The 27,905-nt window shown below is 30.3% G+C and overlaps 2 protein-coding genes across 2 annotated transcripts; one reads left to right on the top strand and one right to left on the bottom strand.

Moving 5' to 3' along the window:
* Positions 1 to 7,571: 7,571 nt before the first annotated feature.
* LOC114185302 (VQ motif-containing protein 19) lies at positions 7,572 to 9,489 on the top strand. Its single transcript, XM_028072959.1, is given in 3 exon segments — positions 7,572 to 8,248; positions 8,251 to 8,623; positions 8,625 to 9,489. Coding segments are annotated over 3 exon segments (735 nt in total). The 5' UTR covers positions 7,572 to 7,941; the 3' UTR covers positions 8,680 to 9,489.
* Positions 9,490 to 12,289: 2,800 nt separating this feature from the next.
* On the bottom strand, positions 12,290 to 19,787 carry LOC114185528 (probable bifunctional methylthioribulose-1-phosphate dehydratase/enolase-phosphatase E1). The gene is made up of 13 exons (XM_028073294.1): positions 19,687 to 19,787; positions 19,378 to 19,602; positions 18,111 to 18,247; positions 17,502 to 17,597; positions 16,490 to 16,609; positions 16,259 to 16,348; positions 15,819 to 15,995; positions 15,215 to 15,370; positions 14,377 to 14,526; positions 14,203 to 14,304; positions 13,183 to 13,292; positions 12,984 to 13,102; positions 12,290 to 12,594 (listed from the first exon to the last, which is right to left on the bottom strand). The coding sequence occupies exons 2-13, from the start codon at positions 19,595 to 19,597 to the stop codon at positions 12,503 to 12,505; spliced, it is 1,569 nt and encodes a 522-aa protein (XP_027929095.1). The 5' UTR covers positions 19,598 to 19,602; positions 19,687 to 19,787; the 3' UTR covers positions 12,290 to 12,502.
* Positions 19,788 to 27,905: the final 8,118 nt, after the last annotated feature.

Genomic DNA, 27,905 nt, shown 5'->3' with positions numbered 1-27,905 from the left:
CACACACACACACACACACCACACACACACACACACACACACAACACACACACACACACACACACACACACACACACACACACACACACACACACACACACACACACACACACACACACACACACACACACACACACACACACACACACACACACACACACACACACACACACACACACACACACACACACACACACACACACACACACACACACACACCACACACACACACCACACACACACAGAGAGAGAGATATAATTCTCCTATAATAGTACATTTATCAATATTGATAAACCAACTATCCAAGACAACAATTCTCAACCATTAACATACATATAACCTAGACTAAATTATTTAAATTTATGCATTCATTTGAACTCTAGAAGCTTTGCTTTGTCATGTAAAATAAAATCCTTAGTATTACAAATTGAGTTTACTTATAGCCTAAAAGAAATGGAGTCCATGACCCCAAGACCAGCTATAGAAACCTCATTCCCACTTCACCACCTAGACTATTTTCTCTACATGAATCCAAGAGTCTAGTAGAGTATAAGGATAACTTTCAAAGTGTCCCTATCAAATGCATAATACTAAACTCATATGGAATACCATTCCTCCATATAAATGTTATGACCCACAATTCAAACACAACATTCAATCCACATATAACATTCCTCATACCTGAATAACTCCTCCTGATCAAATAACATATCCACAAAACCTTCATTCTCACAAGTATTTTTTGTATGTCAACGTTTACCGCATTCTATTCAAATAAACTTGATACACTATCCACAATATATATATATATATATATATATATATATATATATATATATATATATAACTATTTTATCATATTGGCATGTTTTACATTTCAAGTCATACACTTCTATCATTCACAATAAACATTCTTTTATTCCAAGATCAAACCAAAACCCTAAATAAATTCAAAACAACCCACCAACACACCAAGTAGAAATTCTCTTCACAAAATAGAACAATCTTAAGCGACTGAGTTTTCTAACTACATAGCTCAAATCAAAGATCCAATGGTCAAAGTAAATTTATATGCCTAGGACCAATTGTCTAAATTTCAGTTTGATCCAACGGTTAACGAAGCAGGATTCCCAAATTTTCTGAGATGACTTAGAGTTGGAAAATTCAACTCGCCCAACGAGAGGATTGCTTGCCTAATGAGAAAACTTCTATGCCAAAATCATTTTCGACACTCGTTCAACGAGTTGTTTGCTCACCTAGCGAGCCTGCATAACACAAACAACAAAAAATCCTGCAATTTGACAGTTCCAACTAGGGATGTCAATGGAGCGGGTAGGGTATGGGTAGTGGCTCCCTTTTACCCTACTCGTTGGATAAATATACACCTTGTACTCATCCCCGTATTTGTGCGGATATTCGTTATACGGGTATCCACATATTTTTTTAATATCTGCAAATATTCGCGGGTACCCGCGAGTATCTACAAACAGAAATTTAAAAATATTTAACAACATATTTTAAACATAAAATTCAAATAAAATATAATACATCACTATCATAAATTTCAAACAAAGGCCAAATAAATTCAAATTCATACAAGTTTAAATAAAATTATAAAAATAAATATTATAATCATATTTTTTATTTTAAATTAGATTTTAACGGGTATGGGTATCCACGGGTACCGATACTATGACACGTGTACCCGTCCTATTAACATGCCATGCAGGTGTAAAAAATATTCATACTCATTACCTGCAAGTATCCATTTATAATATTCATTTTCTACCCATTGCAGGTTTTATCCGCAAATATCCATGGGTACAAGTTTTTTTAACATCCTTAGTTCCAACTATACCAAAAACCAATCTCATGCCTCAGAAGAATCACCTTTAAACAACTCATTTTATTTCATTCTTCAATTCACATCACAAAATCAATTTGAACGTAAGTAATCCCACTTTCTACACACATATCATAGGACCCCATTTTTCATATTACGTAGAAACATCTACTAGCAATCCCATTTCTCACATCACCAACTATTAGCAAATTAACCAAACCAATCAAACATACAATCACAATTTATGTTTCAGAATCAGATATCAAAATGAATACAAATCGAAATAGCTAAAATTAGTTTCCCTCACCTGAGACAAAGAAATCCTTTTTTCTATGCAATTGCTCTCTAAAGCTCTACACACAGGACCACCTAAACAACCAATTGAAAACCCAATTAGAGTTCCAAACATAACATCATGACCAGAGAGCAACATAGAATCACAAAGAGTAACCTTGAGTCACATGCGCGATTCCAAACCCCACATGCAACCCAAGATTAGAAATACCTAAAAGAGAGCAAAACAAAAACTTACTTTGTTAGACTCTTTGATTAGTTAGAGATGTAGAACTTCTTGAGGTGATCGATCCTACGGTTTCTGATCTTCAATCAGATGAAGATTGAGTCAAAAAAAAAAATAGGGAAGCCAAAGGGAACTTAGAGAAAAGGGTTTTTAGATAGAGTGTGATTTTTATAAAAATGAACTTTTCTTATTAAAAATCTTTATTTAACTTAACATTTTATTATTAAAATATTATGATGTTCTCTTCTAAAAATCACAATCATTCTAAAGTTATTTTCTAAGTTCTCACATTTTGTCGTCGAAACAAATACTTATATAAATAATAAAGATAGAAGAAACTAATTTTTACTTCTCAAAGCTTAACTATATGTACATATTTTATTGTTTTAAATTTAATTTATAACATTTAATTACATATACAAAATAAATCTATGTTCTCTTTTAGGGTGTCTAAATACCTAAAATACAAAATATTCTAACAATGGGAACACTACCAATTTCCTCACCAACCGATGAGTTCCTCGTTCTTCTCGCTCTCACTCTCCCTACCAAACATTTATGTCATCATAAGTTTCCTTTCTCCACAAAACCTTGCTTCTATCATTGCTCAAGGCCTTAGTAATATTCCAACCTACCTTCTGTATTTTCCCACAAACGATTTTCCCATGTTCAATTAAACTAGCACACATTTTAAAATATACCATAAAAAAAAAAAATCGTTACTTTATTTACCCTCACCTCACTTCATGAACACGACTAAGATAATTTAGTTAATTTTATTCGTTTTTTTTTTTCTCAAATGATGAAATAAGAAAAATAGTCACAAATTCTGTGGACTTTGCCTAACAATCAATTTGAAGTGGCCTACCAAGATTGTCAAACTTTTCGGCGTAGCCTTATTTAGATTCAAAAACCAATCTTTCAATGTTTCTTTCTACAAATTTTTAACTTTTATATGTATTATAATTGTCTTGCCCTTGCAGGGTCCGCCAAACTTTGCCTTTAATTATGTCACCTTCAATGCCTGTTTTAGTCTCAGTTCCTACATACTAGGCTTATGTGTTCTCATTTCTCTAAAAATTTAGGTGATTGATAAAATATGTGAAAACTGAGAAACTTTGCACTAAAATATGATGAAAGATTCTCATTAAAATTAAGCAGAGACCCAGTTATTCCTGTTTTTCACCTTTGCATAAGAACCATGAGTGACACCTAATAGTTTGAATAGTTTATGGCCCTATATGGACTATAGTCAAAGAAGCCGGCCAATAACATTTGATTTGTGAATCCATTGGTCAGTTTATTGCATTTGACATGACAAAATAGTTTATTACTCACCGTCTGTGTATGTTTAGGGAACAGATTTGTGTTCACCAATAGGCATTTGACAAGTATAATTATGAGCACTGTAGAAATTTGTGAAAGCATGCACATGGCAGTATTTGAAGATAAATAAAATGGCAAAGGAGTGATAAAGTTATGGCATCATGGTATATTTTAATGTGCTCTTTGTCTGCAAGCTCATTCCATGCTCTTCAACAGTAGGTGTTGGCGTGTCAGTGGTTTTAGGACACTATGCCCCTTTCATTCATTGTTGCTTCAATATATATCTCTACTTCTGTTTTGTGTATGTGTGTGTGACTAAAAAGCACTAAAGTAAACCTTTTATTTTAAAAATAAGAGATTTTCTTGCTGCAACTGCATCAGTTCAGAAACCCCCTTTCTTGGAACATGCATGCACCATGTAAGACTTTTACTATCAAGACATCCTACCTAATAAGGAGACTAATTAGTATATTTAATTTTTTGAAAGATTATAAAATAATGGATTTTAAGTTTAACTGAATTTCACAAAATTGATGTGTAAGATGAAGATTATATATCTCGAGTGTCAAACTAGATATTAATACTGGTTTAATATTTGTAAGATAAGGATTATACAGATTTATATATTGTAAATTCATCTTATCTTATCTTCGATCTTCAATCAATATACAATCTCTAACATATTCTTTTATATTGAGTCATATATATTTTGAGTGTGAAACTAAATATTAATAATGGTCTGACATCGATAAATATAAGGAACAATAAATTATTAGGAAAAACTTCAGATGACTTTGATATTATCTTAAGAAGTAAACTTTAAATATAATTTAACCCCGTGAAATTAACTTATAACATAAAGTTTACACTCATTGTAAAATCGTCTTATTTCTAGTTAACATGAAATCTCAGTATGAAAGGTGGTTTGTTCTTTTTGTGAGAAGCTTGAAATTGACTTATGTAAAGAATAAGCGGAGGGTTATGCTGTTTTCTTGGTTTGTTGTGATAGTTACAGAAGAAGATGTGTAGATTTTGGCTGTTGTATGCAAATTCCATCGATAATATCTCTGGTTGAAGAGCTCTCCTATTGTATATGCGAATTCTCCAATCATGTGCCTCCACCACTAGAAGCGAAGAACAAAAAATAGGGTCATTTTCAGAAAAAATAGATCATGAATTCACTTTAATTTTAGTATAGTCTCTTTTTTTGTTGCAGAAGATATCACATAATTTGGTATTGCGCTCTGTCATGTGTTCATTGCTACTCATTCTTCAATGCTTACTCATTTCCCACTTCAAGGTGGGCATGGTATCTCACTTTCTCTCTAACACCCATTTGCATTTTTATTTTTCTCACTCATTTTAGCACCTCATCAATCAAACCCTTTTGGGAAACTCTTTTTTCTAAATCATTTTTCATTTCTCTCATTAATTACCATAAACTCAAAACATCACATGAATAGGAAAAAAATAAGATATACATCATTTTCTATGTAGTCCAAACTTTGACATTATAATAATTTATCCTTGCTGAAAACTGAAAGCATTATATCATGATTAATGATAGCTAGTACAGTAGGTTTCTTCATTGACACTTAACAGGTAATAATAATAATAATAATAATTTTTTTTTTCTTTTTCTTTCATGAGAAATGAATAAATTCTGCATAACAGAAGAGTTTAAAAATGGATTCCACACTACCCTAATAATGATCATCCATTAAAGAGTAATAAATCAATTCTTAAAAGCACTGAGTGACTTTGTCTTATTGGCATTTGGTCCCCCATCATCTCTCTTCTTCTTCTGCTGTCTATCTCCTTTTTAATGTAAATAATATAAATCAGAATTTGATTCCCTTTTTCTTTTTTAGCTTTTCAAGATTTTAAAGTGTGGAAAGAAAAATCTAAACCACTAACTCAAGTGGAAGATATGAAATTACATGTTACCAATCACCAACTTTGTAGAATCAAACTTATGGAATCCATAAGTGCTTCCTGCTGCTGCTGCTGCACTTTGTTTTTGGAACCGAACTGATTCACATAACCCATCACAGAAAAAACACTGATTAAACCATTAATTTAATTAAGACCATTATCATCATATTAACATGTTAATTATTAGTCACTCATCAAGATATTTTGGATACTAAATGTAAATTCAAATAACTCAGCATTGAAACTTCTGCAACTGTCACACTGCACCAGCACCAGTACAAATATATACTTTAAAAATTTGAAGAAAAGAACAATCCAACATGAGAGGATCATGTTGCAAGACAGAAAAATTAATGAAAACAAACTATTATTATAGGATATGATTAAGATCCATAATATATAGATTTTTTTTCTTACTAAAAAAAAATTCCTTATCCAATATAAACTATTGCCTCTAAGTATATGTTTCTCGTTCATTCTATTCTGCAGTCAGTTCTGATATGGTAGAAAACTATATAATTACAATTTTTGTTTATTTATACAGATTTAGAGACTATGTTAGCTATATGTTATTAATACACTTTTGTAAAGTTTTTAGTAATAGTTAAACTATATTGAAATTTATAAAACTGTGTGCAACTCTTCATTAATTATCATAGATTTTAGTTGATAACAAAAAATATGGTTCTATAACATGTTGATAACATTTATCATATTACTGATTGAGAATATGGTTATTTTTATTTTTGAAGTATTAATATCAGGCTGCAACTTGAGATTCTTTTATCTTTTTTATGTTCTTTTGTCAAAGTTCACGTATGCAGTTGATATATCTGGTGTGAACATGCATGCTATTTTTAACAAAAAGTCTCATCCATTTTATCTTTGATAAAATTATAAGTTTTTTTTTTTTTTTGTAAAACGAAGAATTATATTTAAGAAAATAGATTAGAAGTTAGAATTACATTTCAATTTGAATACATATTCAAATTAAATATACAATTCAAATAAGCATTTTTCTATTTTTTTTTAATTCGAAGAAAATAAGATAGCTAATATACATGAGCAAAATATTAAAAATGCATTCAAAGAAATTGATAGAATGTAAACTATGTTTAAAAATTCCCACTACTCTGACTTAGTTCTCTGTCCATATACAGACAACTATATTTATTATTATATCCCTAGTTGTTTTATACGAACTTTTCTTTCAATAAAATAAATTTCAATAAAAAGATACATATTTTTTAAAATGTATTGACAATATAAATATTTATATCGCTATTTAATTATAAGTTGCTATATATGACATTATTATTATTATTTTTATAATGATTATTTTAAAAGTTATTGGTTTTTTTATTAAATTTTGGCTGATGAATTATACTAAATTGGTTGTGACCTTGACTTAAACTCAAAGATATTATAAGCTCAAATCAAGTTTGAATTCAATTATTTTTGTATTAAACAAGTTATCATAAATTGACTCAACTCATTTCCAATTGTAAAAGTAGGAAAAAATGTAGCAGTTAGTGTTAACTTATGTGTACACTTATAAAAGGAAACAAGTTATTCTCCAAAATGCAAAAAACAAATATGAAAAATATCTTCAAACTTTGAACTTTTGAACACAAACAACATTATATTCTCTCATTTTATCTTTCTCTATCATTTTAATTGTCCAAGTTAGGCCAAAGTTAACCAGTTTACATATCCATGTGAGTATATTTTTTTTCTTTTGAATTAAAAAACAACATAACACAACAGAACACAAAGGCACAAAGTCTAGGAATGAAATGGAACATAGAACATAAATATCCCATCACATATGCAATAGTCTTGGCAGTTAGGTTTTGAAGTCAATGTCACAAATATGTTTAACACCACAAACAATGATAGCTTTGCCAGTGGTGTGGTACAGATGCCTCATACCAAAATTCCCAATTCTAACAATTCCCTTTCCTTCTGTCTTTATAAATCCCTAGTCTTGTTGGGGGCATTTTCTCTCTAGCCAGCAACACCCCCAAGCCCCACAAAAGAAAAAATCAATTTTTGAAGGGAGAGAGAAAATATTTTAATGCTCACAAGAAAAAGTTTGAATAGTATGAGAAAAAGAAACCAAAAAAAATAGTATATAGTATAGTATAGAAAAGAACAGCAAAACACAATAAGCAAGCAAGGAAAAGCAAAGCAACCCTCTTTTCTTTCAACCCTTTCTTTCATTCTTTTGAGCCTTGTTTTTCACTCTTCCATGTGTTTCTCCTCCAATCCCCACCCAAATCACCCCTAACCTAACTAACCCTTTAGGTTTGTCTCATGGAAATCAGTTCAAGGTTTCAAGAAAGAGAGAGCCACCCTTCTCCTATGAACTCTCCAACAAGCAATGTGAGCAACTGCATGAGCAGCAGCAACAGCAATGGCATCCAAATCACAACACCACCCCTCACTCCCAAGACCATCCCCAGATCTGATTCCAACCCTTACCCTACAACTTTTGTTCAAGCTGATACCTCCACCTTCAAGCATGTGGTTCAAATGTTAACTGGTTCATCAGACACCACAAAGCAACCACAAGATCCAGTGCCACAACCACCACCACCACCTCCACCATCAAGAAACTTCAACATCCCCCAATCAAGACTCCACCAAAGAAGCAGGGAAAGCTCTATGAGAGGAGGAACAGCCTCAAGAACAGCCTCATGCTCAACACCTTGATGCCCAATTTTGCCAGAAACAACTCTCCAGGTTTTTCACCAAGAAATAAGCCTGAGATCCTCTCCCCAAGTTTGCTTGATTTCCCTTCCCTTGCTCTCAGCCCTGTCACCCCATTGAATGATGACCCTTTTGACAAGTCCTCACCTTCATTGGGAAACTCATCGGAGGAGGAAAAGGCCATAGCAGAAAAGGGCTTCTACTTGCATCCCTCTCCCATGTCCACCCCCAGAGACTCAGAACCACAGCTCTTGCCTTTGTTCCCACTCACCTCACCTAGAGTCTCAGAATCACCCTCCTGAGGAGATCAAGATTAGAGATTGTGTCCTGTGTTGTGGATGATTTAGATAGAGAGAATGGTTTACTACATGGGTTTTGATTTCAATGGTTTATGGTTTATGGTTTCCTCCATCAACAAGGTACAAAGCTTGGTCTAATTGTAAAAGTGGCTTTCTTACCATGAAATGGCAACTCTTTCTTTATTCTCCTGCTTTGTTTTCCCACCTCAGAATATTGGTATCTTTTTCCTTTCCATAAATGAAAGAAGAAAAAAAAAAAGTGTCTTTGTCCAATGATTTTTTTTTTTTTCTCTTCCTATTTCATCTTGTTCTTCAAGGGTCATTATTGTTGTTAGGAAAACACGTCTTGAGAATAATCATAAGCCAGGGTGTCTCCTTTGATTCAGTGTGATGAATTCAATGAATAATGGTCTTCACAGTGTTTGTGATTGCTGTGTCACACCAACCACCACCTGTGAAAGTGTGTGTTCGGATGAAGAGAATCCAAAGATGGAAAAAAAAGAAGAGAAGACAAGAGAATGAGGTTGCTTGGAAGGGACACATGTTACTGGAATTCAGTGATGGAAAGGACATAACCGTATCCTAAGTTGTCATCATCGCAGAAAGATGCACCAAAAGGAAGGTGGGTGGGTTAACTTGATGAAGGTGGGAGGGTCCCTCTCCTTGGTTATATGCCAATTTAGTCTAATCAGTTTTCTCAAGTAACTCAACCCAGATAATGATAATGTGTTTTTGCTTCTTTTCTATTTCCCTTTCTTTTTTGCTGACACCTATAGCAAGAAAAACCATTTCTGTGTCAGTTTTCAAGTACAATCTGATCAAGAAGTAAAGCAAATACCACTTTTCTTTCTTTGCTTCGTTTTTAAATGCAGAACATTTATGCAGAATGTCAGTACCCTACACGTACTTGTAACAATAATCTAGACATAGCACACCTATGTGTTGATCACAAAAATTGTATCTTGTGTAAGACTAATGCATGTTCATTGATCACAATAACTTTCTGTGTGGCCCATATACAGAAGCTAATGTTTTCCTAGTACTAGGGAAACAAAGACCAAAGTTTTTTTCACAACATAAGATGATGATGATGATAACACTTACGTTTTGTGGTGTGAGAAATCAAACAAGGTAAACGAATTAATTGTAGTTGTGGATCTCTAACACACATTTTGCATAGTCTGAACTTCTTTTTATTTCATATAGTTTTTCCTGTTCTTACTGAAATCTTGATTGAGTTTCACTATTTTGGAGCTCGGGTCAAACTTTGAATAAATAAATATAGATCAGTAATCATCTGCAGAGATGATTTTAACGTTTTCATAATTTATTTCATCATAATCACTGCATTAATTTATAATTAACATATATCATTAGACTTTATGATCATTTAAACTGCAGTTCATGCTGTAATGAAGGTCATAAATTCTATGCACAGTGTCAGCAAAAATTAAAGTAAATGCACCATCATGAGATCACCAAATTCCAATAGTTTATAAAATAGAGCACCTAGGAAGCTTTCTCCTCTCTCTTTCCATTTTCCCTTTCTTAGTTCTTGCTTTGTTGATTTAAATTTTCTTATATTGTAATGGGAAGCATTGAAGAGTAGACAAAATGACAAGAGTGGAGATAAGATAGAGAAAGTGGGACTTTTGTTACAATCATCATCCTAAGAGAAAGTAAGGTCGAAAAGAAACCATATGTAAATAACAAAAGCAGAGAAAATGTGAAGACCACCCTTTTTCTTTTCTTCTCCCTTTTAGACTTTGTTTTGTCATTTAGGTACATCTAGGTTGGACCCAATTGCTAGTGCTGGTGCATTGAACAGTAAACTTCCAAGTTATTCTATTTTTCTTCCTCCTAGTTTTTATACATCTTCTGGCACACCACTTTTTTTCACAAAGATAGCAGCTAATTAGGTAGCTTGTAACATGACCAAGTTGCTAACACTATATCATATATACATATATACCACAAACAGCTGCAAAAAAACAAGCTTGTACAACTTCCTTTTACATAAACATACATATATAGAAAGAAAATGAAATACAAAGTATGGAATAAGATGAGTAATCGTTAGGGTCAATCACCACACATCCTAAGTATTGTTCACTTTAGAGTCTGAAGTTCATTCACGGTTTTGTTCTTAATAGACGTATATAAAATAATCCAATGAGTATGTCTAAGTTGAATTTTATTTTAAACTATGCATGTTGTCAACCATCCTTTAGTCTTGATTAATGTGGAAAAAGGTTGTGGATTTTGTTGTTTTCTTTTTTAATATGTTGTGGATGCATCAGAAAGGTCCATTTTACACTCAACATTTGTAGCTGGTTGAAATTTGGTTAAAAGAAAACTGAGTAGCTTCAATGTTAATGATAAGCTTAGTGAAAAAAGAAAAAACAACCTGTGACTTGGACCAAGGAATATTGTATTCAGTGGATTCTGTTTTTAATGATAAAAAAGACATAATCAACTTTTACAGTGGTAAGATCAAGACATGTTGGAAATTCATGGAAGAAGGCTCGAAGGGTACTTGTTTTGATTGGAATTGTGTTTCTGGTATGAACTGTTGGTGTTCATTGTTGACGTATAGAGGTTCAAAGATTTATGATTTTTTATTGTGAGTTCAAAGGTTCATGATTTAATACTCCATAGAAATTAACCCTTCAAATCAAAGTTCAAAAAAAACGGCATGGCATGTCATGCGTGATTAACAACGTTGCTGAAGAATTACACATGAATTCCCAACACGCTACGAAGCCTGAACACGAAGCAAAAGGAACTCTTTTCTCATTCGCTTCGTCCACACCAATCTAAATATAACAAAAGTAACGTAGGAATGATGTAAAATTTATGTGAAAAAAATTACCTTTTTCATAATTGGAAATCAGAGTGCTTTTCTTTCATTGCTTAAATGGGAAGGCATCTTGACCTAATAGAGTGCAATTAGGTTGGCTTGATTCAACAATGGAAGAAAAAAACACTTGTATCATTCCTAGAATGTTTATATTTTACATAATAAAATAAGAAAAAAAATATACATTTCAATACAATAATATCTTCAAAATTTCTTTTCCAAATTAAGTGGGGGAATATATATATATATATATATATATATATATATATATATATATATATATATATACTTACCTAAAATTATCAATAAACAATCCCTTAAAAATACATTTAAAAAACATTATTTGACTATAGAATAAGTCTGACTTCTAAGTCATGTACCTTAATTACTGTTATTGTCTCCATCCCTAATCAAGTTCAAAAAATTTCTTTGATATTTTACTTCTTGCTAAAAAGATTCGATGAAAGTCTAATCATTGAAAACAACACCAATCATAGATATTGATTGTACTCCATGCATGTAAATTTTATCCCATATTTTTCTACAAACATTTTATTAGAAAAGAAATTACAAAGTTAGAATGAATTAAATTCCTCATACATGTTAAAATTAATTTTTGCAACATAGAAGAGTGGAATGAATTTTTCACAAAAACTAAATTTTCTTTAATTTTAACTTGTGAAGAAAAAGCTCAATTCATTTTATTTCATTTTCATAAGTAAATAACTGGAAGACTATTCAGCAATCCCTATTCACTAATAAAATCTGTTTGGTTGGTTACTCAGAATGTCAATGTCTAGAAAACAAAAACATTTACAATAATAACTGATGAAAATGTACAGAGTGACTACATTTAAAATAGCATTGAAAGAGGCAATATAAACTGAAAGTTGAAGAAATTGAAGCAAAATATATTACATTATTTTATACCAAGAACTGAACGTTACACAATTATTCTTAGTTATGATAACACATTTAATGCCATTCCAGATGCCTGCTACAAGTCTTAGATCTCTGAGAAGGATTTGATTGTCTTGAACCCATGATTGTCAGGGAGGGGTCCATTTCCAGGGCGAATAGAAATTATCACCTCCAAACCTGAAACAGGACAATTGTAAACAAATATATGTGCAGACAAAATAAGCAATTTCTTATTTAGTCATAAAAGTGGGATCCTAGGGAAATTCCTCTACCACACCAATTGGGAGGTCACACTCATCACACAATTGGTAGTGTGGCCTACACAAATGTCAAGTTACATTTTGATTTTGCTTGCAGCCAGCCACACAGTGATGTATGTGTGTGGGTGCAAGTAGATGCAGGACTAGAAAGGGTGCACAGATAAATAACTGTAATTGATAACAATTTCACACAGATCATACAAAAACATACTATTTTCCCAAAATAAGCTATGGAAAAGATGGACTCAGTTTATTGATAAAAATTCACTGTCAAATTAGAAGATGGATTAAGTAAAATGTTCATACCTGCTGCCTTTGCAGCCGTGGCTTCTTGATATACATCAGTTACAAATAAAATATCTGATGGTTTATCAACACCGAGTGACTCTGAAATTTCAACATAACTGCGTGTCTCTTTTTTGTTCCTGCAAAAGTGAGTTATTTGTGAATATATGCATCTTTGGACAGGAATCGTCTAGGGGGAACATCAACATAAAAGCCTTACCCCACAGTGGTGTCAAAAAACCCAGACAAAAATTTTCTCAGGTCCCCGTGGTTTGTTTTTCCAAATATTAGCCTTTGAGCCAACCTGCTACCACTAGAATATATGTATACCTGTTGCGTAGATCAGAAATAGCAATTCAAATACAAGAAAATATGCTCTCTAAATATCAATTGACGAATGCACATAACATGTGATGACACTTCATTTCATTTTTGAGACACCAGAAAGTAACAATTACCTCACCCTCACAACCCTTGGCCGGGTGTATAATTGTATATTTTGATAACTAAAAGAGGTAGTAAGAGAAATATACTAGAGAAAGGAGATAGGAGGCATTCAGAGTATAGACATTATACATGACTGGCATCTTTGATATCTAGAGATATAAGACATCAAGTATTTTTGATGTTTTAGACATTCAGCAGTATTATAAGCAGAAACATTAATGCAGTCAAGTAGAATCTTTTAATAGATAGGCCAATTCTTTGTTTCTATTCCTTGGTAGCTTGATAGTATGATTCTTAAGCCAATTTAGTGGGACCAAGGGTGAGTCAACATGTGACAGAAAGAGAAAAAGAATGATATTATGGTTGGATGAAGGAGATAAGAATGTAATGGATGAGTAAATGATATAGAGGGAACTCTTCATTGTGGGACAGTATCCACTATCCAGTCTATCTGAGGGGAGTCCTTCCTACATTCAAGGGCCCACTGTGGGCACCTAGACCAAACCAAGGAGAAAAAGAGAGTGGACAAGGATGAATGAGTTATTCATAAGAATGAAAATTGATAAATAAAAGGATATAATTGGAAATTCATATAAAACGGTTCATGGGTTTGGAAAGGTATCATATGCCCTCACAACCTCACGAGTTCTTAGCTAACAGAGGGCATCTTAACCTATGGTTATCTTATGCCCTTCTGCCAAACAATGGTCAAAATGCAGGAATATAGTCAGCAAGTGAAACTTAGAAAAGTGAACTAAAAAGAGGTATAGAGCTAAGAATCAGTGAAAACAACCTTTACTCCCAAGGCATGCCACTTTTCTAGAGCTTCTGGCACATCATCAAAAACTATTCCCTCCAGTTCATTATTCTCATAACCAGTTTTCCATATGTGTCCCTGCATAGCTAAATATCAGCAATATCCCAAATATGAATTCAACAGACAAAATTCAACTCAAAGTTTAACTACCTGCAACTCTTTTAAGGCAGTGATTTTTCTATCAGCTTTTATCATAGCATCCACATTAGCAACGATTCCAGCAATGACTTCCTCTTTACCAGCATCATCTGGAGGGATAGGCACAGCACCTGCAATCCCTTGTTCAAGGTCACTTTGAACCTGTTATAAAAAATGAATGAGATGTCAACTGTTCAAATTCTCTCAAAGCAATGTATACAATTGCTGTAGTGCACACTATTATTGTAGTCTCTATAAGTGATTTCTTTTCATGTAGTTAGTTATGACCGTCTGTAATCAGCCACATCAGTAATGAGTCAACAGTGGCATTAGCTTCTACAGCACTCTTCTCCGAAAGCCTACAAATATATACCTCACTGAATATTTGACCATAAATATTTCTCTCTGTTCATATTCCCTATTACGACCATAAATTTAGGGCACACTTCCATAATACTTGTTTTTACCATTACCTTTACAAATTTTTGAAAAAATGAAGCAAAATGAAAGCAGTGATATTTTTGTAATCAGTGGTGAGAACATAGCAACTGAAAATTCAACATTAAAAAACAAACACGCCCTTAGCTTCCTGTTCATCTTTTTCTACATTCATGGACCACTTCTATATAACTTATGCTTTAATAAAATCCAAAAAAGGTATAATCACTTGAGGACAGAATAGTTCAAAACCACAATCCCACTCACATCTCTAACATAGTAACATATCATTTCAGTGTCAACTAAAAAGGTATAACACTCCATAGTATTGTATTACAAATATTCAATGCCTAAACTGAAATTCCAATTGGAGGGATAAAAATACCCTAATCTTACAACCTACAAATCTTACTTGGGAACGAAGCAGCTCAATATCAGCTTTGGTATCCGGGGTATCATATGTTAGAGATAGATGCTTCCCAACATTATCACGGGCATATGGGAAGAGAACCTCTGAAACAAATGATATGGGCGTAGTCGTTCCTTCAATGTCAAGAACAATGCAACGCTGCAACCCAATTAGAGATAAAAATCAATAATTCAATTTGAAACCACAAAGACAATCACTGCAAGATATGTGAAGCATCTTCTATTCAATGAACTGGGAACCAGGGATATATGTCCGAGGATATTGTTTCAAGAATTTAAGAAATAAAAAAACTCAAATATAAGAGACATATGATTAGAGAAAACGTTTTCTATTTTAACTTTCTGTTTTCATTTCATTTTCATTTCACAAAATTTTGTATAGCAAATAGTAAAAAAGAAAACAAGAGTTGTTTTCACAGTCTGTTGTATAAACTTTAGAAAACGGAATACAGTAAAATCAAGGTGATATTTTTGTAATTAAGTGTAAAAAGAGAAAATGAAAACAAAGTAATTTTCAGAAAAACAAACAAACAGTCCCTTAATGACCTAAAGATTTAAAAAAAAATGGAAGGATTAAGTGAACTCACTGGGAATGGGTCAATTTCACCATTAGATTTACTTGCTTTAACTGACACATTCGACTCCCCAGCAATACTTAGACCCCTTCTAGCACTTTGTATTGGACCATGGTTTGGAGTTGACCAGTCCAATCCCATTTGGTGAAGTTTGAGAGCAGCATCAAAGAGGTAATGGTAACACTCAGACTGAAAAAAAAAAATACCATCAATTTACCAGAAAGCACAACTACAAATACCCCGTCCCATTCCCAATTTTCCTAAAGAAAACTGTCGTTTAGAAGAGTGTTATATTTCATTGAAACTCCAATTATGAGCATGAAAACTGTATATAACACCCCTTCCGAAAAACCTATTGTTTAGAGTATTATATTTTATGGAGACTTCAAGCAGAATGCCAGAAAAATATGACATTGATTGCAGACTCCAAGGGGAACATAGATAGCAAAAACCTGAGTTTTAGCACTGATCCATGAATCTCCCCAGACAAATATCCCATGGTTGCGAACAAGTACTGCTGTTGCCTTTGGGTAGTCTTCAATCTACAAAATGGGGAGAAAGAATAACAAACTAAGTTACATCACCCGTGGTTTTCTTTTTGAGAAAAAGAAAAGTACACAAAAATCATCCAGATTTCCCAATAGATATTTAATACATATGTAGAATCATCAAAAGAAACATACAGCTTTAGCAAAAGACTCTGTGAGCTGATACTCATAGGCCGTGTTCTCAATTATGGGGACAACAAGTTCATCATAATAGCCATGCCCTTTGATTCCTTTTATCATTTCCATGTGAGTGATCTGCCATTTGTAGAGAATTTCAGAAACAAATGAAAATAGTATTATAGGAACAGGAAATAAAAGCATGTAGCAAAACAACAAGAAAAAGAAACAAATTACTTTAAAAGTATGTTTGGTCTTTCCCAAAGTACTTGTAATAAGCTACAACATCACAAAATCTGTACCCTATACTTGATCAGGAAAATAACAAACAACAGAAAAACATGAAAAGGTTACAAGGGAAGAGAGGATGTCAGGCACCCCCCCAATCCACCCTCTTCCAAGAAAACATAAAAATTCTTCAAAATGACATGTTAAAAAGTATTTGTTCTGTAGAAGTATAACTTATAAATGCCCTATATGTGGCGCTTACTCCTCATTCACAATTTTTTCAGTTTACAAGCAGAGCTAAACTTTCCAATTCTGGTATAAATTTCTACATACATGTGGTCTTTCCCAAAGTACTTGTAATAAGCTACAACATCACAAAATCTGTATCCTATACTTGATCAAGTGTCAATATTTCTCATGTTAATTATTTCACTGTTTTGAGTGTCATGCCTTGCTTATATTTCTGAAATAAAAGTAGCAGATAGATGATTCAAACCAAGAAGGATACCCCATGCAAGTTCTTGTTTATAGCATATTATTTGGAACTTGAATCTTTTCTCCACTAAATTCCCTGGAATAAAGAAACTCCTGTTTTTTTCACCATATAGTTGTACGTGTGGAATTGACCACTCAACAAATAGTCTTATAGTCAGGCAATGAGACTATTGCTCAGCTGCATTCTTTATTACCAATCTAAACCCCGTCCAAAGATATATTGACATTGACAGCTAACAATCATGTATCAGAATTTTGAAAGTGTCTTTAATCTCAAACAAAAACCATCCATGAAACTAATACTTACTCGAAACTCCTTTGATAATGGATTGATCATTGTTACAAGACAAGATTCTATTCCGTGACTGTGGAAAACAGCCCCAGCATCTCGCATTTCGTATGCCTAAAACAGGAAGTGAAAGAGATGCATGAAGCTTATATCAATAGCTAATTTATAAAAAGAGATAGGACTTGTAAGTTTCTATGGTTAGCCTACAGTGGATTAGACAAAAAGATAATTATTCTCAAGAAATTTCAGTCACTTCTATTTACCAAATAGTAGACAATTCCTGTTTAAAGTAAAACTTGCACATATTATAGCATTTATCAGGTTTTTTTCAAAAAATTGGTATGGAGAAACTTATCAACCCAAATGTTACAGTTATATAATGCCATCATAAGCCCAAATGTCCGAAATTTAAGTGACACCACTCATATATTCAAAAGTATAATAAAAGCTACTGTACCAAAAAAAAAAAAAAAAACACACTCACACTCACACACTACACAAAGAGTGTATACAGTAGTTGAACAATGCCTCATAATATTATGGAAATATCAAAAGAACAATGTGTATATCAAAGTCTGCATCACTCAATTACAGTAACTATTATATATATTGTTAAACCAAACTTACTTTCCTGAAAAGTGGATCACAATCAGTACATTTGGGAGGCTTGTGTGGGTAAGGTTTAGGAGATGGAGCAGACAAAATGCTTCCCATGATTGATAACACATACATGTCCTCTGCCTCCATTCTTTCTTTCTGAACACCTGCACATTGTTTGGCAAAAATAGGATGATCAAAACGAAGAAATTAACAGTGCATAATAGTACTGTTTCATCATCTCTAGCACAAAGAAACCATATCAAATTATCTAGGAGAGTACCAAAGAACTTCTAGTCGTATTTGAACTCGTAAAACTTACTTGTACGTCTAATAAACTTTTCTTAGCTTATTTCAACAACCTTCTTGGTAAATATATCAATATAAGCTTTCAGACTAATTAGACTATATTTCATCATCAAATTTATAACATGACCAAAGCCATGTTTGGATAAACTTCTCCGAAAGTACTTAATGGAAAAATAAAAGGGCAAAATGAATTAAAATTTCCCCCTTAACTGAAATTAGTTTGTACACATCAGTTTTTAGAGAAGTTAGACATTATAGCTTTTATAAAAGTCAAAATGCATAAGTTGATTTTAACTTGAGAAAAATAATTTAAGGCACGCTAGGATAAATTTCTCCAAAAGCATTTATAAAAAATATAGCATGGTAAGATGAATTGACATTTTGCCATATGTTAAAATCAACATATGTCCTTAACTTTTATAAAAATTCTCTTATCTCATCTAACTTTTTCAAAATACCTAAGATACATAAACCGTTTTAAACTTACAAGAGTACTAAACTCCTTTTAATAAGGCCTAACTACTCTTCCATTCTTGTTTTCTTTTAAAAGTGCATACAGAAAAGTTTATCCAATAACAATTTAAGCTATTTATCCAAACACATCTTGAGCAATGAGGCAATAACCACATTGATGGTAAGGTTTGTTTCAATCAACTTCTACATAAACAATACATAAGCATTTACTGGACAAGAAAATAAAGAAAAGAAATCTCCACCAAAAAAACTAACATATGCATAAATTAAAAATCAACTTGTAGATAAGCTAAAACGAGAAAGATATTACAAATTTTAGAGAAGATTAATTTGCTTTTCTTCTTCTACATGGTTAAGTTTGTCCAAACTAGGTTCAAATAGACTTAAAAAGATCCTGCAGCAGAGAAAGAATCTGGCACATACCCAGAAACCAAAGAAGCCCAAGATGGCAAGAACGCACAAAAAAATCTAAATTTTTGACTCGGAAACGAAAGGGAGGGCAAAGGGAAGATACCAGAAGGGGACATGAGTATGAGCTGTTGAGGCTTGGGAATGGAGTCATCATGGACCCTCATGGTGATGCTGCCACCCGTGCCTGTGACCCATCCAAGGGTGTAGAAATGGCGACAAAGTTCAGCCATCAACGCCCTTGTCTCCTTCACGGCCTTGCCTTCAAGGTACGCCTGAGACGCCGTCGTCCCCACCTTCACGCCGTTCAGACCAATGGCTGCCATGGATTCTAGAGAGAGAAAAAGACAGTGAGTGAGTGAATATAAATGGAGCTTAATTTGTAAGCTAAAACATTTCTCTATCTACACAGTACATGAGTGTGTGTTTTGTTGGAATATCAAATATCTGACTCGGTTAAATATGTATGGGAATTTAGGATATGAATGTTTATGTCAATTTGTGATTTAGGGTTTTGAATACCATATTTGGGGCATAATTTGTTGTGATTTCCATTTTTGTCTTTAGTTGAAGACTAAAAAATATTATCTTCAACTTAAATCTAACTAAAATTAATTATTTTTATGTTATTTAGGATTCTTATTATTTAATTCTATTTAAAACTAATTTTTTAGCCGTGTGTGAAACTTATAAAAAAATAAAGAAAAAATGACTTTAATTGACGTTGTGAAATAACCTTACGCACTTGTCCAATTACAAAACATAGTGATTATTCTTATGAATATAAAAAATAATATATTATCTAAAATTACATGCTTATTATACTCAAATAAAAAAAGTTATTGAAAATAACCTTTCGTTTAATAGAATGGTATCTTTAGATTACTTCTCAAGTCATATAAAGGTGTCTTTGGAATGATATACAGTTAAATTGAATAATGTTTTTAAATTGATATAATTAAAATTTGTTTGTATTAAGTTCATCATATATTCTTTTATGGCTAATAGTAATAGTTTATTCTAAAGGGATGAATGAAACATTGTTAATGCTAGAAGTGTTTTTTTTTCTTCAACAACTTTTAGAATCAAACTTAATCATAAATAATCGTAATTTTAAGTGATAAATGGTAAACTATATTTTTTCATTAACGTTGACAAATTTATTAAAATTTACTTTTGCAAATTGAGTTTGTAAAATATACTCATGTTTTCTTCTCTCTTTTTTATGTGTATATCGAAAGGTTTTATCTGATTTTTATCCTTCATCTTCTTAATTTTCTTTCTAAAAAGTTTGTTTTATGTCTTCTCTCTAAATCATTTTCTCCAAACTTCATCTCTTGCACATTGTATTAGCTAAAAAGTATGAATCATTTCTAATTTATTAGATTTTCAATTACACTAAGTTTTTATATGTTCTACATATTCTATGTTTTTTCATTTTTTTGCGAATTTGTTATAATTTTGGTAAAGTTAATTAAAAGAGGTGATTATTTCAACATGTATGGATGGATATTTAGATTTTAAATGATCCTCTTACTTCAATTTGGAATAAAAAAATTTAGTTAAGAAAAACTATTTGTGTTGTTTTATAAATACTTAAATAGATTATGTGAATATAAACATTATTTAATCACAAAATTTTGTTTTTTACATGGATGGTGTTTTATTTGAATGATTAAATTTGTAATTATTTTGAGACTGGTTATTCATATTTTTGACCTAATTTCAAAAAGGAATTATATAAATCAAGTGATAGGCACAATACATAAGTTGAAAGTGAAAAAATCTATGTGGTTAAGCTTTAAGAATAATCTAGTTATTATGAATGACTTAAATTTCATCAAGTATGACTCTTGATTGATAAGGTATTGTTGTTAGGGTTTGTAAGCTTATTCATCTTTTGTGTGACTCAAAAGAAATATGTTCATTCTTTGTGTGTGTTCATTCCTTGTGACTTTAAGGAAAGTGTATTTCTTCATCTCTTGTAGTTCGTCAAGAAAGGTGTGTTATTTATTAGTGGGTAATTACTCTAGTTGAGTTAATTAACAAAGTTGAGTTAATAAACAAATGGACGTATGATATTTTGATTTTAATCAATTTAAAACTACTATAAATGTATCTTATACCTAAACTCTTTATTTTATTGTTGTCATTGCTAAGTTAAAATAAAGTAAGACTTTTATAAATCTCTAACTTTTAAGGGAAAAATTTAAAACTTTCAAAATTTAACACTAATCAAATTCATTCCCTTCTCGATTCTTGCCAAAACAACAAATATTTTGTGTTACGATTCTAACATGTGTTTATTCAAAACTTTGATACAATATAATGTCAAACTCTAAAATTGAATGTATGTAGTTATTTTAACACAATTTGCTAATTATTTTTTTCTAAGAATCAATTGACATTAAGATGACTTTTGAGTTGTTTACATCATTTGACACATTTTAGATTTTGGGTCCAATGTCATCCAAAAAGGTCATTTAACAAGTGTAATAATATTAACATTTTTTAGTTAAAATAACTATATTCACTTACTTTTAAATATTAAAGTGTACTAAAATTTTAAATATAAATGAATTTCAATTCGGTCAAAGTTAAAGAACTAAAAAAGTAGGTTATACTCGTATTTATGGGTCGTTGAATAATGATAAGTTATGATGATATATAATATGAGTATATATAAATAAGTGTACATTAATCACGTCTCAAAAATTGAAATTTTATTTATGACTTCTTAAAAAAAAAATACTATATCTATATACAATGATTTTAATTTATCTCAAATTTTAATTGACTTAATTTATCTCAAATTTTAATTGACTTAATTTAAATTTACTTGATTTCCTCACAGAAATTTAAATATACGCTAAAATGATCTTCATAATTTCATCATATTTTACGTTGCAAAGAGAGGATTTTGAATACGTATTTTAACTTGGCTTAAAATACACTTTAATTCTTTTATCGAAAAACATTAACATCTTCTGTGAAATGTGTCTAACACTACTTTTTCATTAATATATACTAATAATCATTATATAGTATTAAGTTAACAGTGAGACTAATGAGAAATAATTTCATACATATTTACTTTCGGATTTTTTAATTTTTGTGATAATGTTAAATTAAAAGTTAACTGATAATATTAATGAGTAAAAATATTATAATTTTCTGTATTAATTATTTAGAATTAACTGATAATATTAATGAATAAAAATATGTCATTTTTTGTGGTGAAATTGTTTTGTACCTTTCTGTTTAGAAATTATAATTCTTATGTTTCATTAACAGGATAAAATCAATCATATTCAGATTAGGTAATATTACATTAAGGAATAGTAGAGTCGTTTACTTTTATCACATAATAATTTTTTAAAGAGCTTAACATGTAATTAGTTATCAAAGTTGTTGTCTATAGAAGATTCCATGATGTAGCAAATAAATTTAAATTCAGTAGCTTAAAAAGCATAACACCATTTTAGTTCTCCAAGAAGCAAATGGTGAAGTAACCTATGTAACAAAAATAAAATATACATTGTTTTTAATTAAAACCAAGCCTAACTAATTTTAAATTATTTTTTTGAAAATTAGTTACTAAATAAATAGTCCATTGTAATAATAAATAAATTTCATGGTAGCTTTTTAAATCATTTTTATGATTTTTAATAAAATAAGTTGAAATTGATATTAATGGGCATGGATTTTCTTTTTGCTTTAAAATGATTTAAATAGATAATTTTTTTCGATTTGTGTTCTTATCAAAATGTTATTTGGTTTTCTAAATATAAAATTAATTTCTTATTTCAATATTGAATATATAATTTTTTTATTTATCAAATAAAATATACGCCCGTAATTAATAGTTAAATTGTAATATCTACCATATTTGGTGCATAATTTGTTGTGATTAAATTTTTTTTTTGTCTTTAGGTTCAAAAGTAATAAAATATTATCTTCAACTTAAATCTAAATAAAATTATTTTTTTAATGTTAGTTCGTAATATTATTATTATTATTTAATTCTACTTAAAAGTAATTTTTTAGACTTGTGTGAAACTTTATATAAAAAATTAAAAGAGAATGACTTTAATTAACGTTGTGAAATAATCTTATGTAGTTGTCCAATTATATAATACAGTAATTATCCTTATGAATATAGAAAAAAAAATTAACTATATTTTTAGTCCCTGAACTTTAACCCAAGATTGAAATTTGTTCCTGGTCGAAACTTTGATAAATTTTGGTCCCTAAACTTTTAAAATGAATGAATATAGTCCTTTTAATATAATTTTATTAACTTTTTTTTAGGTTTTGATCACATTTCTCAGTAAATATTGAGTCGAAAATGTGTCAAACGGCGTAAACAACTCCAATATTAACATGAAACACATTCGACATATTAAAAAAAGTCAACCTAATTGAGTTAAAAAAACTATATTTATTCATTTTTAAAGTTTAAGGACTAAAATTTATCAAAGTTTCGATCAGGGACAAATTCTAATTTTTAGCAAAATTCAGGGATTAAAAACATACTTAACTCTAAAAAAAAACATATAGCATGTTCATTTTATAGTAATTATCTAAACATAAACTATAATCATACTCAATTAAAAAAGAGTTATTATCATACATTTTATAGCTTGTCTTTTTCATTTTTTAAGATATTATCTTTCTATGCTTTTTTGAGTTGGTAATTTACATTTACACAAGATTACAAAATTTTTAAAATCAATCACATTTCGTGATCAAATAAACATGATACGCGCATGTGTGTTTATAAGAGCTGTTTAACAAAGATAATATTAAATCTGATAAAGTAAACCCTCTAATCTAATAAATATATCAATATTTAAACATGACACTATCAATTGCTTTAATTTTCTATTTTTTAACTAATTATTTTAAAAATATTATATTAAATATAAATTAAATAATAAATGTATTAATAGTTAAAGTATGATTACATTGCTTTAATATTTTTATTTTTTAACTAATTATTTTAAATGTATTCTCTGACATGGTTTATGATTGATTAATAGAGTAAATTTTTACACTATTCAAATCAAACTCTTATAGATTAAAAAAACATAAAAAGTTAAATTACTCTCTTAGTTTTTATTTTTATCAACAAGTGTTAAATTGGTCACTTTTTTTTTTATTTCAATTTGGTCCTTGTTTTTTTAAAAATATTCAATTTGGTCATTACCGTTAATTTGACCAAACGGTGTTAAAGTCAATGTCATGTATCAATTTGTGGTTTTTTAATTTTTTGAATTTTTATTCTACTACACATGTCACTTCATAATTATGCCACGTGTTAAGAAGTCTCAATTTGGTCTCTATATTTGTTTTTAGTTTCAATTTAATCTCAATTTGTGTAAAAATGAAGCATATTGTCTTTCGTTGAATTGAGACTTGATTTACTTTTGTATAAATCTTAGTAACTGACATTTTTATTAAATATTTGTAGATATATTTTTAAACAGATCTTAAAATCTATACGAAATACATATTTGAAATCATGTTAGTTAGAGTTTGAATGTGATTATTAATTCTAAAGTGAAACGAAACACAAATCATGGGACCGAAAAATACAAGAACAAATTAAAACTAATAAGTTGAATAGTAGAATTCTCAATGTTCAAGAATGTTAATTTTAGTAATAATATCATCATAAGATTTATACAAAAAGTAAATTAAGTTTCAATTTAAGGAGGAACAACATTACTCCATTTAAAAAAAATGTGACTAAATTGAAACTAAAAACAAATATTGGAACCAAATTGAGATTTTTTTTACATGTGGCACAACCGTGGAGTGACACGTGTAAAAAAAATAAAAAATTAAAATAAATTTTAAAAAATCCAAAAAACCATAAATTGATACGTGACATTAACATTAACACCATTTGGTCAAACTAATGGTAATGACCAAATTGAATTATTTTTTTAAAAAATAGGACCAAATTGAGAAAAAAAAAATGAAGGACCAATTTGACACTTCTTAACAATAAACAAGGACAAAAAGAATAATTTAACCAAAACTTAACTAAGTTGTGTAACATATTTAATACCCCTAAAAAACAGAGTTTATCTATTTGTAGAGTTCTTGACATCAAGGGTATTAGACAAACGTGACCGTGAAAATTGCTAATGACATACATAAACAAAAACATAAATTGTAGTTATAGTTTATCAACAAGAGTTTACAAAATATAAGATTCTTGACAATTTATAGTTTAGATAGATAAAATTCAAGATTCATGCAAGATATATTAATGTAGACTCGATATCCAAATTTATAAATTTGGCCTAGATATAAGAAGCTTGACACTTGTCATGTAATAGTGAAATATAGTATAAGATTGGTCATACCAAACTCCACAATCTCAGCCTTTCATGATTAAGGTAAGTTAACTAATGACTTCTCTAGGAAAGGAGTTCCACTTCAGTCCCCACCATGGAACCTCCTCCAACTCTTCACCACCTAAACTACAACACTCTATGTGAGTTTGTAGTTTTAGTAGATTAAAGGATAACTACTAACCAACGCATATCTCTAACCAATGTACAACACTAAAGCAATAGGATTTAAACTTCCTCCTTAGAAGACAACATCACCATTCATACAATCAAACATACACTATCCATTCCAATAGGTTTCTTATAAGCTTAAAATCCCTTCTTTATTTACAAATCCATACTTTCCATCAAAGGTCCTCATAATTTAAAATCATCATAATTTATAATAAAAACTTGTTGTTTCATTCAGCGTGATTAATTACACGCTCGATGAGTTTTCTTTAGAGAAACTCTCGCTCAATGACTAGGGATGTCAAAAAAATTCATACCCGCAGGTATCCGTAGATAAAACCTGCAACGGGTAGGAAACAAATATTAAAAATGGACACCCGCTACCCGTGGGTACGAGTATTTTTGATACCCACATGTTAACGGAGCGAGCATAGGTATCATAGTATCTGTACCCGTGGATACCCGTATCCGCTAAACTTGAATTCACAAAAATACCCGCATATATATATATATATATATATATATATATATATATATATATATATATTAGTAAAAAATATTCTAACCTAATTTTTCAAAGTTGCACATCTTCTCTTCTGTCTTTATTCTTCCAACTTCAAGTATTGGTACGTTATCTTCTTCCAGGTACACCCCTTGACATTCTTTTCTTTCCTTTCTTTGAAATTGGGCATATACATCAAACCCTATATAGATAGTGACGTTTATGGTATGCTTATTGTCAAATGATGGAATCAAAATAAAAATTCTTGGCACGTGGTAGTTGAGGTTTATTATTTGTTTATTTTGTTTACTTTTCAGGAATTAATCGGAGAAAGTGAGATTGTTGATCAAAACACTAATTAAAGAATTTTCATTGCGTTGAACATCATTTGATATTTATTTTTATAATTATTTGGACTTGTATGACTTAAGTTTAATTGAACTTTATTTAAAATTTATGAGAGTAATGTATTTTATTTTATTTTATTTGAATTTACGATTAAATATTTATTTTTAAATAATTTTGTAAATATCCGCGAGTACCCGTGAGTATGAAAAAAATAGGCGGATACTCGCATAACGAATACCTAACGGATATGGGTATGGGTACGGGCAGGGGCGGACCTATTTGGGGGCAGGGAGGGGTTTTGATTTTTTTTTGAGTTTTATATATATATTTATTTATATAATTTTTAAAATTTTTTAAATTGTAGGCAATGTATATTAAAAATTAATAAAAATTATATTTTTTAATTATATTTCTTTTATTTAAACATAATATTTAATGTAAATATATAATAAACCATAAAATTAAATATAATAAAATAATAAAAATATTCACGTTTAATTTTTCTTTTGGTTCCTGCTTTTTATTTAAAAATTGGCACTAGGATTAGGTTAATTACACCAATAAAGCAAATCATTCATATTAAGAGTCTCAATTTTAATGAATAAATCATTGATCTGTTTCAAGGAATTTCGCGAAATTTATCATAAAAGATTGAATTACATTAGTTTTTCAAAAATCGAGACCAAATTGAGATTAAAAAAAAATTGGAGGACCAATTTTTAAAGGAAAGCATGAATAAAAAAAGTAATTAAACCAAATAGTTGTTAACATAATTTTTATTTTCCTTTTCATTGTCTTTTTAATTTTTCACAAATTGTAATAATCTATCACTCTCATGTCATCCTTTTGTTTTTAAAGAAAAAAAAGTTAAACATAAACTCATTATATTTCTCATTTATCCTCTTCTTTTCCTGTCTCTTGTCTTACTTGATAATGAACACATTTTTTTTATCTCATGAGCTTCTTTTTATATTCATTTTTTTATGAATATAGAAAAAAATAATAATGTATTATGTATTAATAATAATGAATATATTTTTCTTTTAATAATTACGTGTCTTAATTTTTTATCAGATTATGATCAATTATTTTTTAGTATTATTTACAAAAAAAGTATATTGATAAAGAATGGAAGAATAAATTAATCATTTAAGAGTGATGAAAAGGAAATTATTGACTAAAACAAGATAGATTCTACCTCTTCACATATTTTGAAACATTATATTAATGATAAAAAATGTTCAGTTA

Source organism: Vigna unguiculata, chromosome 5 (assembly GCF_004118075.2).
Source record: "Vigna unguiculata cultivar IT97K-499-35 chromosome 5, ASM411807v1, whole genome shotgun sequence".
Lineage (NCBI taxonomy): Eukaryota > Viridiplantae > Streptophyta > Magnoliopsida > Fabales > Fabaceae > Vigna > Vigna unguiculata.
The sequence above is the reverse complement of the archived record's forward strand: the minus strand, read 5'-3'. Positions and strand labels throughout refer to the sequence as shown.